General features: G+C 44.1%; 1 protein-coding gene across 1 annotated transcript; it reads left to right on the top strand.

The window, feature by feature from the left end:
* The first annotated feature begins 6673 nt into the window (after positions 1–6673).
* Positions 6674–10866, top strand: TBCC (tubulin folding cofactor C). The gene has a single exon (XM_045011504.1). It carries the CDS (start codon positions 7909–7911, stop codon positions 9007–9009), a length of 1101 nt encoding a protein of 366 aa, XP_044867439.1. The 5' UTR covers positions 6674–7908; the 3' UTR covers positions 9010–10866.
* The last annotated feature ends 350 nt before the right edge of the window (positions 10867–11216 follow it).

The raw sequence follows: 11216 nt of genomic DNA, 5'->3' as shown, positions 1-11216 counted from the left end.
ACATTAAAAGCAGCACAAACAGGTATCCTATGTCAAATCCTAGTGTCACATTCTAGTTGATTGAAAAAGCAGTGTACATTAAAGGAGCCATGTCTAATCACCTTTACCAAATAGAATTACTGGAGCGCAGGGCTTCTAAGGAGAAAATACAAAAAGTAATGTGGAAAAGGCTAGGGCATATTCCTCTTCATTACATTGTCTCTGCAGAGCCACAACGTAAGAATCACATGCCTGGCCTTACAGACACAGAAACAAAAACTTGAGTAGTAAGAACCAGTGGGGGTGGATCTATCCCTCAAGCATACATTACACAGACAAAGATATACACATCCAAAAGGAAGAGAACAAAGTGGGGAAAATCAGGGTGTCAACAGGACCAATAGAAGGGTCTGAAGTCTCTATCCCTGGAGGAATAAAGAAAAAAAAAGTGCTTCCAGGGGGAGACCTATACCAAGTTTCAGCTCACAGTGAATTATAATGAATTTAAAAATTCTGGAAACAGGAATTAATAATGGAAATGTTAACACAATATCCTAATTATACATATGCCAGCAGGAACTGTCTTTATAAGTGCTTCTATATGTGATTACTTTGGCTTTTTGAAAAGATTTGATAAATTATATTTACAAAACAAAATATGAAACTGCATTCAAATATAAGAACATAAGAACGGCCGTACCGGGTCAGACCAAAGGTCCATCTAGCCCAGTATCTGTCTACCGACAGCGGCCAATGCCAGGTGCCCCAGAGGGAGTGAACCTAACAGGCAATGATCAAGTGATCACTCTCCTGCCATCCATCTCCATCCTCTGACAAACAGAGGCTAGAGGCACCATTCCTTACCCATCCTGGCTAATAGCCATTTATGGACTTAACCACCATGAATTTATCCAGTTCTCTTTTAAACGCTGTTATAGTCTTAGCCTTCACAACCTCCTCAGGTAAGGAGTTCCACAAGTTGACTGTGCGCTGTGTGAAGAACTTCCTTTTATTTGTTTTAAACCTGCTGCCTATTAATTTCATTTGATAACCCCTAGTTCTTTTATTATGAGAATAAGTAAATAACTTTTCCTTATCCACTTTCTCCACATCACTCATGATTTTATATACCTCTATCATGTCCCCCCTTAGTCTCCTCTTTTCCAAGCTGAAGAGTCCTAGCCTCTTTAATCTTTCCTCATATGGGACCCTCTCCAAACCCCTAATCATTTTTGTTGCCCTTTTCTGAACCTTTTCTAGTGCCAGTATATCTTTTTTGAGGTGAGGAGACCACATCTGTACACAGTATTCGAGATGTGGACGTACCATGGATTTATATAAGGGCAATAATATATTCTCAGTCTTATTCTCTATCCCCTTTTTAATGATTCCTAACATCCTGTTTGCTTTTTTGACCACCTCTGCACACTGCGTAGACATCTTCAGAGAACTAGCCACGATGACTCCAAGATCTTTTTCCTGACTCGTTGTAGCTAAATTAGCCCCCATCATATTGTATGTATAGTTGGGGTTATTTTTTTCCAATGTGCATTACTTTACATTTATCCACATTAAATTTCATTTGCCATTTTGTTGCCCAATCACTTAGTTTTGTGAGATCTTTTTGAAGTTCTTCACAGACTGCTTTGGTCTTAACTATTTTGAGCAGTTTAGTATCATCTGCAAACTTTGCCACCTCACTTTTTACCCCTTTCTCCAGATCATTTATGAATAAATTGAATAGGATTGGTCCTAGGACTGACCCTTGGGGAACACCACTAGTTACTCCTCTCCATTCTGAGAATTTACCATTAATTCCTACCCATTGTTCCCTATCTTTTAACCAGTTCTCAATCCATGAAAGGACCTTCCTTTTCATCCCATGACAGCTTAATTTACGTAACGGCCTTTGGTGAGGGACCTTGTCAAAGGCTTTCAGGAAATCTAAGTATACTGTGTCCACTGGATCCCCCTTGTCCACATGTTTGTTGACCCCTTCAAAGAACTCTAATAGATTAGTAAGACACGATTTCCCTTTACAGAAACCATGTTGACTATTACTCAACAGTTTATGTTTTTCTATGTGTCTGACAATTTTATTCTTAACTATTGTTTCGACTAATTTGCCCGGTACCGACGTTAGACTTACCGGTCTGTAATTGCCGGGATCACCTCTAGAGCCCTTTTTAAATATTGGCGTTACATTAGCTAACTTCCAGTCATTGGGTACCGAAGCCGATTTAAAGGACAGGTTACAAATCTTAGTTAATAGTTCCGCAACTTCACATTTGAGTTCTTTCAGAACTCTTGGGTGAATGCCATCTGGTCCCGGTGACTTGTTAATGTTGAGTTTATCAATTAATTCCAAAACCTCCTCTAGTGACACTTTAATCTGTGACAGTTCCTCAGATTTGTCACCTACAAAAGCCAGCTGAGGTTTGAGAATCTCCCTAACATCCTCAGCCGTAAAGACTGAAGCAAAGAATCCATTTAGTTTCTCCGCAATGACTATATCGTCTTTAAGCGCTCCTTTTGTATCTCGATCATCAAGGAGCCCCACTGGTTATTTAGCAGGCTTCCTGCTTCTGATGTACTTAAAAAACATTTTGTTATTACCTTTGGAGTTTTCGGCTAGAATAGAATTTTAGTTTTATATAGAGCTTTTCACATGCAAAGTATCCAAAAGTGCTTTCAATAATGTGTTAGGTACTAGGAGCCTGATTCTCATTTTCAGTAAGGCCCTTTTAAAGTATGTAAAGCGTGCAGTGTAAAAAGGTCTTAAAGTGAGTTTAAATATAATTTATATGTTCACTTAAAGGCCCCATCAGAGTTCCAGAGCTGTGTAAAAGGGCCTTAGTGTAAATTGGAATCAGACCCTCGTAGTGCAATGGTTGTGTAGACCAGTACAGCATCCATTATGCAGCCATCAGCAATTCACATGCTGTCAAGCCCCAACCCTAGACTCAGAACAATGCAGGACTCCTATGCCCACACAGAGCCACATTATCTGTGTTTCTTGGTGGGGCAGCTTTGGGTCCTGGATAAAACAATCCTATTTGACAGACAGATACTGCTGGACAGATTTATAGAGTTATTCCCTATAGTTTTTAAGTAGTGACAAAAGTGCAATGCAATCTTTAACTTTCACCTGAACAGTACTATATGGCACAGTAATACTGGCAAATTATGAACCCAACTTCTTACATGGAACTTAAACCCAGAGACCTAATTCTCCCCTCAGATAAAGGGATGCAACTTCCACTGATTTCAGTAGTAATTGTACCAGTGTAACTGAGGAGAGAATTGGGCCCTTTAAGAGTATGTCTATGCTGCAGCTGGGAGAGAGCCTCCAAGCCCAGGTAGACAGACTCACACCAGCAGGACTTCAGCTAGTATGCTAAAAATAGCAGTGTGGACATTGTTGGTCAGGCTGCAGCTCAGACTCTCAAGCCCACCCGACCCCCTAGCCTTGAGAGCCCAAGCCTCAATGTCCACACTGCTATTTTTAGCATGCTAGCTCAAGCCCCCAAGTCTGTCTTACGTAGGCTGGGAGGCTTATTCCCAGCTGCAGTGTAGACATACCCATAATGACTTTCTTACCCAAAAGCAAGAGCGTTACCTTAGGGTTAATTTTTAAGAACATATTTCCCTAAAAAAATGTAACCTATATTAATTGTTATCCATATTAATGTGAATAAAGGACATAATCTAATATTTTTGTACTAGTGGAATCAACATTCTAACGTATTTCTCTGTTCATTAGTTCTTTCTTCAAGAGGCCATGAATCAATAAATCAAAAAAACAAATCAATAAAGCATTTAAAATGTAGATAATGGTCTATATCTGTAACAATGTGATAAAGATTAAGCAGGACCTGGGAGCATGTTTAATACAAGTGACATTTAAGAGCTCCATAGGGCTGGTGCATGCTCAGTACAGATGAAGGTCTGTCTAAAGCACTGACAGCTTTGTGGTTAACAGAATGTTCAGAGACTTCAGCAGCATCTAAAAAGCTCTGCTGTTTGCACATGCTCAGTAATTTCAGAAGCGTAGAACTAAACCAAGTCAGGAATGATTATCAAAAAGAGACAACAAAAGGCGTCTTCCTAACCACAGGCCCATCCACCTGCCAAATTTCAAGTTCCCCCCTCAAAAGCACGAAGCCGCTAGAACTCTTCAAAGAAAGTTACAAAAAAATAAGATTGGCAAAACTACCTATATTTTTCTTTAACCATGGCCTCAGAAACAACTAAACTCTTTTTGCTGAAAATCCCCCCCCAAAATTCAGTCTAAGGCAAAGAACAAGCATAGAAAATTTCAACTCAAATGGTTAAAGTCTGGCAATGTTATAAACAGAAAGCAGGGGCTTAAAATAGAAAATGTAACCTTAAATAGAGGTGTCATAGCCAGGTCTGCCTAACGGGAAAACTCTGACTTTCTCGGTACTCCTACAAAAAATACTGTACTAATAATTATTTACTGAAATCTGAAATTCTAAATAATGAAAGGAAAGTTGTAACTTCCAGATGAGAAAATTGAAGGAAAGGATTTTGTTGCTCCTTTCTCTGCAATCTTTCATTACTAGTATGCAGTGTCATCCTCTGATATCCATGTAACTCACTGGTACAAAAGTACTTTGGTTAGCCTCTTAACACCACAGATCATTTCTGTGGCTTAACCGCGTCAAAAAAATTCCATTCTCTATGTGAATCTCATACTCACAAATACAGTTGGCTCTTGCTACTTTGTACCATCAGTAAACTGCAGGAAGCTCCCCAGTAAGATTTTCAAGTTTTGTGAGTAAACAATAAAAAATTATATTGCATCACAATAAGTACTTATTTAATGTATTTTGACAAATGTACTTTAGTGTCTGGTTATTTCTGACATTTCCTCTAACACAAAACAATTGATTGTACACAATTTTGTAAAGGTAATGAAGTCTTTGTAACTTGAGACTTCAATACAGCACTCTCAAAAGCTCTCTCCTGAGATGCTGAGAAATGGGACGAGACTACTGTTGTTTGTCAAAGTTATTGTGTTCATGGATAAGTGCTTTTATCATTGTACACTTGCATTTGTCATGCCTACATCAGTGAGAGCATAAGGTAGGAAACTCTGCCTGTCACATGACACATAACATACATCTACCTCTCTTTTTTTAATAACAAAAACAAGAAAAATAACAATGTTGAAGGAAAATTTTATTTATTTTTACACTAAGATCATTGCACCAAATTAATGTCTGATGTAACTCCACAGCAGTTACACCAGGGATGGATTTGTTTCTGCTGTTAATTGGCATAAGTGTCTCTCTAGGACATGTTGATGTATTTCATTTAACTTATGTTTTATACTGACAGCATTCCTACAAAACAGGAAAAAAAATGAGAGGCTTTCTGAATTTCTTTCTAGTTTTCATGATTCAGCACTCTCCTTTTCCAAAGCCTAAGAGATATTTCTTATAAGATTAAAAACTCTTATGTTCCTTTACAAGCAGAATTCTGGATCCATTAACTTTGCAGTGTTGAGATAGCTAAGTGCTGGAATGCATTAAACACTACATTACCCTTCTATATTCCATCTGAATAGACTATTACCTCTGGTATGCTGGAAATCAATTACAAGAAAGCAATGTGACTCCACTGCAATTACTGTGTTACTTTCGCCTCATGCTTCAAACCTGCTGCGAAGTACTTATCTTACTAGACAAACATTCATCCTTCAATTTTTAAATCATAACGAAGTTATTCCAGCAATACCCCCTCTCCATTTCAATGCAGAACCCTTAAAAACTTAAGCTTTTCCAAAACAAGAAAAAAGGGCATTTCACTGCCTTCTTTCTTTACTGCCTCTTCCTCCATGGTCCAAAATGGACTCTCTTTACTACCTGCAAGGTCCTATCCAAATACTCCCTAGAAGATAATACTGTAATTTTACTTTTGACACAAAAATCAAACCCAGTCTCTCCAATAAACAAAATATTACAGCTGGCAAAGAAGTCAGTCAGATTCAATGCCCACTCCTAACTGTGACAGGCAATCAGCTACAGCAGATAAAAAATAGATATTGTCCAAATAAAATATATCAAACCCAGACCACTTTCTCTGAGTATTTCACATTTTCATTTTAATGGATTGGTTCTAAGGTTGTTGGGGGGATTTATAATTGTTTATTTTATACATTTTCTACATGCAAAGAAGAAGATGAGAAGTGGTAGAATTGAACAGGCATTAAGATTTATTTTTTTATAAAGCAATCTTCCTCATACTATATAAACTTCCTTTGTGTTATAGAACATTAGTTTAACCAAAAATATATGTTCTGCTGAGCATTGCCAACTCACAGCGACAGCTGACTATATTCTACTGTGAAGCCAGCAGGCTTACTTTATTTCTGTAGCTTCAGCAACAAACATACTTTAAAAATATGCCTTGACTGTAAAATAAATGTAAGAAACAGAGTAAAAAAGAATAACAAAGTGAGAGAAATCCTTGGTAGGTCTATATTTTTCCAACAGCGTCTTACCTCTAAACACATTAGGACCCACATGCACACCCTTCACCTGTACCCTTCCCTTTTGAATAAAACAGACAGTCAAGAAGTCAGATGCACAATCATGAAAAACACAACTGCAATGGTGTAGTCAAACTGAGCATTTGCACATATAAATGGCTACTTAGATCCGTTTATTTGTGCAACCAAATATTCCATTTGCAAATTTGACTTTTTGAAAAAGTCACTTGATCCCTAGGAATAGTTCTGAGGAGCATGTGCACTACAATCAGCCAGCACCACATATCTGCACCAAATGAAATTTAGTACAGGAAGTACTAAGAAAGTTTGTTTTATCTTTACCACTTTGATACTGGAGCCTCCTTAAGACCTGGGTATCCAGTGTACTCTGTCTTAATTTTGACAGTACTTTTAATACCTGTCCATTTATTTTGTAAATTCCTTCAGGGGCACAACCCAGGTCTTCCACTTTGTAGTCTATAGGGCCATAAGACATAGAAATTCACACTAAAAATAACATAATTCAGTGAGCAGCCATCATTCGCTTAGGCCAGACTTTATTTTGAGCCTCAAATACATTCTAGTCAGGACATCTCAGACTGCAAATTATGTACAAGTAGTCAGGGAATGAAGAAAAGAGGAAGCGGGAAGAAAACCTCCCTACAGCCCATCTTCAAAGCGAACTGACAGGCGAGCGGAAGAGGCTCTGCGGACGGAACAGGCCGGGGGGCAGCCTGCAGCGTGGCAGGGGAGACGGGGTGTCAGGGTTATTTCGGCTCTGGCCCTGGCCCCGGTGTTGGGTTACCCCGGCCCGCGCCTGACGCGCAGCCCCAGCCTTTCTAGGGACACGTCCCAGGCCCCCTGTCCTACGGCTGCTCTCAGCAGACTCCCTCCCCCACGGGGGGCGCTAGCGCTGCTGCGGCGGCGGGGCGGGAAGGCCCCGGCTTGGGGACCGCGGCACCTAGAGGGACGGGACCAGAGCGGGGAGCCGAAGCTCCGCCGCCCCCGCGGGGTCTCTCCTGACGGGCGAGGCTGCCCCCCTGCCGGGGCCCGCCGCGAGCAGGCGGCTCCAGGGCGGAGGAGCAGGGCCACGCCGCGCTGCCGGCGAGTAGCGCGCGCACCTGCTGCTACTGGTCGCGCGGCCTCCTCCTCCCTCAGGCGCAGCAGGGGACCGGCCCCGCGCGCGGGGGTGAGCGGGGGAGGGGGTCACGCGGGGTTATTTACGGCCTGGCTCTAATTTCGGAAGCCCAATAACAACAAACCCACGGGCGGGCACGTCTAATGCGGAGACTCACCCGTCCCGCAGAGAGGCGCCGGCCCCTTTAAAAACACACGAGGCCACGCCCACCCCCCCTCCTGAAAGGCCGCCCGCCAATCGAGGGCGGGGACCCAGCCCGGGGTGCCGGGAGCCAATGAGCAGGCCGCTTAGTGAGAGGCGGAGCAGCGGGACGGGAGAGAAGATGGAGGCAGCGGCCGCAGAGCGGGGTCCGGCAGCTGCTGGCGGCGGCGGCGTTGCCCCCCTGGGGCCGCGGGCCGCGGCGGTGCCGGAGCGGCTGCAGCGGCGGGAGGCGGAGCGGCAGCGGGAGGCGGAGCGGCGGCGGCAGGAGAAGGCGGCCCAGGCGGTGCAGGAGGAGCAGAGCGGGTTCTTCGCGGCCGCCTTCTCCCGGGAGCGGGCGGCCATCGAGGCGCTGCTGGGGCCCGGCCCGGGCGAGGCGGAGGCGGAGGAGGCGCTGGAGGAGGCAGCCGCCCGGCTGCAAGGGCTGCAGAAGCTCCTCACCGATAGCGTCCGCTTCCTGGCGCCGTACGAGGTGCGGCAGGCGCAGGAGGCGCTGAGCCGGCTCCAGGGGGCCCTGACGGCCAAGCGCCAGCAGCTGCAGCCCAAGAAGCGATTCGCCTTCCGGGCCCGCAGGAAGGAGGCGGAGTCCGCCCCGCCGCCCGCCCCGGCCGGCCCGCTGCCCGCGGAGTCCGCCCCGCCGGCCGGCCAGCTGCCCGCGGAGGGCGAAGGGAGCGGCCCCCCGCTGTGCGGCTTCAGCCGGGCCGAGGCCCAGACGCTGGAGCTCGGCCCCTCGGAGCTTTTGCAGCGCGATGTGCTGCTGGCCGATCTGAGTGACTGCCGGGTGCTGCTCCGCGGCAACCCCAACACGCTCCGGGTACGGGACTGCCGGGGCTGCACCGTGCTCTGTGGGCCCGTCTCCACCTCGGTGCTGGTGGACGGGTGTAGCGACTGCCTCCTGGTCCTGGCCTGCCAGCAGCTCCGCACCCACCGCACCCGGGACACCCGGATCTACGTGCAGGTGACCAGCCGGGCTATCGTGGAGGACTGCAGTGGCGTCCGCTTCGCCCCCTACACCTGGATCTACCCAGGCATCGAGGGCGACTACGAGTCCTCCGGGCTGGACAGAGGCAGGAACAACTGGAACCTGGTGGATGACTTTGACTGGCTGGCCAGAGATGAGCCCTCGCCCAACTGGAGCGTGATCCCTGAGCAGGAGAGAATCACCCAGTGGGACTGAATGGAGGCTGCAAAGGAAACATTTTCCACCCTAGAGGGGCTCTGAGACTGCAGAGGAAACTTGTCGCTGAACAGCAGGTCCCAGCATAGCTGCAAATAAAACTAACTTTGATTCATTCTAAAACAACTTTAAATGCTGAATTATAATGTGGGATTAAACTACTTGTTCTAAACTGCTATACATTGATGTGCTGTGCTAGAGGCTGGTAACCACTGCGGTATCCCTGTGACAACTTTTTAGGGCTTCTGTGATTTGTACACTGTTTTCCTGCTCACTGGCAATGAGCCTCTAAGTAAAGGTATGCTGCTGCCTACTTGTTCAACTGGATACAATCTGAATCGCTTTGTGGTGATGTACATTTCAGTGGACCAGGAAATCTAATGCCCAGATTCCTGAGTTCTATAGCATATTACAATCTATGACCCTGTCTTCACTAGTGTGTGTTCTTCATAGTAGGTAATGTGGCAAAAGTTTTTCAGAGAGGTGGAATTTCTCCATTGCCCTAGTGCTGTCTACATTGGGGTTTAGGTTGACTTAAATTCACACTCCTGAGAGATGTAGATTCACACCCCTAACTATGTAGTTAGGTCAGCCTAAATTTTCAGCATAGACCAGGCCTAGGATTTACTTTGGTCTACTAATATGGGTGAAAACTACAACTTGCCTTGACCTCATTAGGCTTTTACAATATGTTGGCCACTAAGGTAAGAACCTCCCTCTTTTCCTGGTGGAAGGCTAACCCTTTACACTCACGGTGTTGATCTCAAGATAACTTGAGAATCAGTTAACTCAAGGTAAATATGTTCATAAATGCTATTCTGGGTGCTAACGGACAAATGGTTGTAGCCTGAAACAGCTATTTGGGTAGTATCCAGATTAGCCATTACAAACATTAATTGGCAATCACTTAACTTGAGGTAAAAAGTAGTGTAAACAAGTTCTTAGAGAACATATTTAAGGTATGCAATAGGTGATTGGTACCACAGAGGTCTTGCTCTAGTAAGGTACAGTTACCTTAAGGGGTTGAATTGATGTGGGATGTTTGGGGAGGAGACTGGCTTAGAGAGAACTCCCCCCACCCCCAAAAATCTTTAACTAGCTCTTGATCTACTGTCTGTACTGCTACCTTCTCTTTTGTATAGGCAAGTTGCATAGGCAATTTACCAAAGCCTATTTTGGTGAAGATGTGGCAGTAGCCCTTCAAAAGCACACTACACATGGTGTAGCATTATGTACTTACAGTAGAAGACATGGAATAGTCTGCAAGCCTTTGTCCTTTATTTAAAAAAAAAAAAAAACCCCAAACTATATACAAGACCTTCCCTTGAAAGTGCTCATTGTGTTTACAAGTACAGATGGTATAAGGGTGTGGAAATTTGAAACAGAACTGCCTTGTTCAAAGGTCATTCCATTGTAACATCTCTACTCTAAAATATGAGTGTAGACAAATATAAACACTGCCTTGCCTACTGAAAAAACCAAGCTGTGCTCTCTGGGCTGAAGTGCAATGTTTTAAAACATCAAATACATTCATAATCACTGTAAAGCAGTATCTAGCACTCTTAACTACTTGACTGTTTTTCAAGAACAAATATAGTCTCACCTAGTCAGTGTTTCTTTCCAGAATAAAGTTGTTACCCTCTTTCATTTACAATTTAACTTGTATGGGTTTGGGGGTATTGTCACAAATTTGCAGTTTTGTTTACTTGTACTAACTTGCATCTTCTGCCTCACAGTTTCAGGTATAATACCATGAATGTACTTTAGCTAACTGTATTTAACTCAGTCCTTATTTTGTCTAATTTTCTGCTGATGTGGAAACTTTTGGCAGTCTAATAAATATGTTCAAAGAAAATAGTTCTCGGGTCTGTATCTACTGTAAAGGACATAAGATGTCACATCTCAGATTTTGTGGTCTTAGAACAAGCTCTACTTGTGGTAAAGAATCACATTTGTTCTTTATTTGAGTTGCGCCCCCCCCTCAATTTACTTGCTTATTGTCAGTATAATGATAATTAAGTCCTCTTCACTTCCTAGCCTTCCTGCTGTAGGTCTGTGTTTGGTGCCTGAAATGATGTAACTGTACAGCTAGGGAGTGGTGCGTGACTGCTCTTGCACCTTCCCTGTCAAAGTCTTTTTTGTGCAAGGAAGCAAAGAAATCTGTGGGGGACATTAATTCTGCACATGCACAGTGGTGCAGGCTTCCC

The sequence above is a fragment of the Mauremys mutica genome, chromosome 3 (genome assembly GCF_020497125.1).
Source record: "Mauremys mutica isolate MM-2020 ecotype Southern chromosome 3, ASM2049712v1, whole genome shotgun sequence".
Taxonomy (NCBI): Eukaryota; Metazoa; Chordata; order Testudines; family Geoemydidae; genus Mauremys; species Mauremys mutica.
Note: the sequence above shows the minus strand (reverse complement) of the source record. Positions and strands in the feature narration are given on the sequence as shown.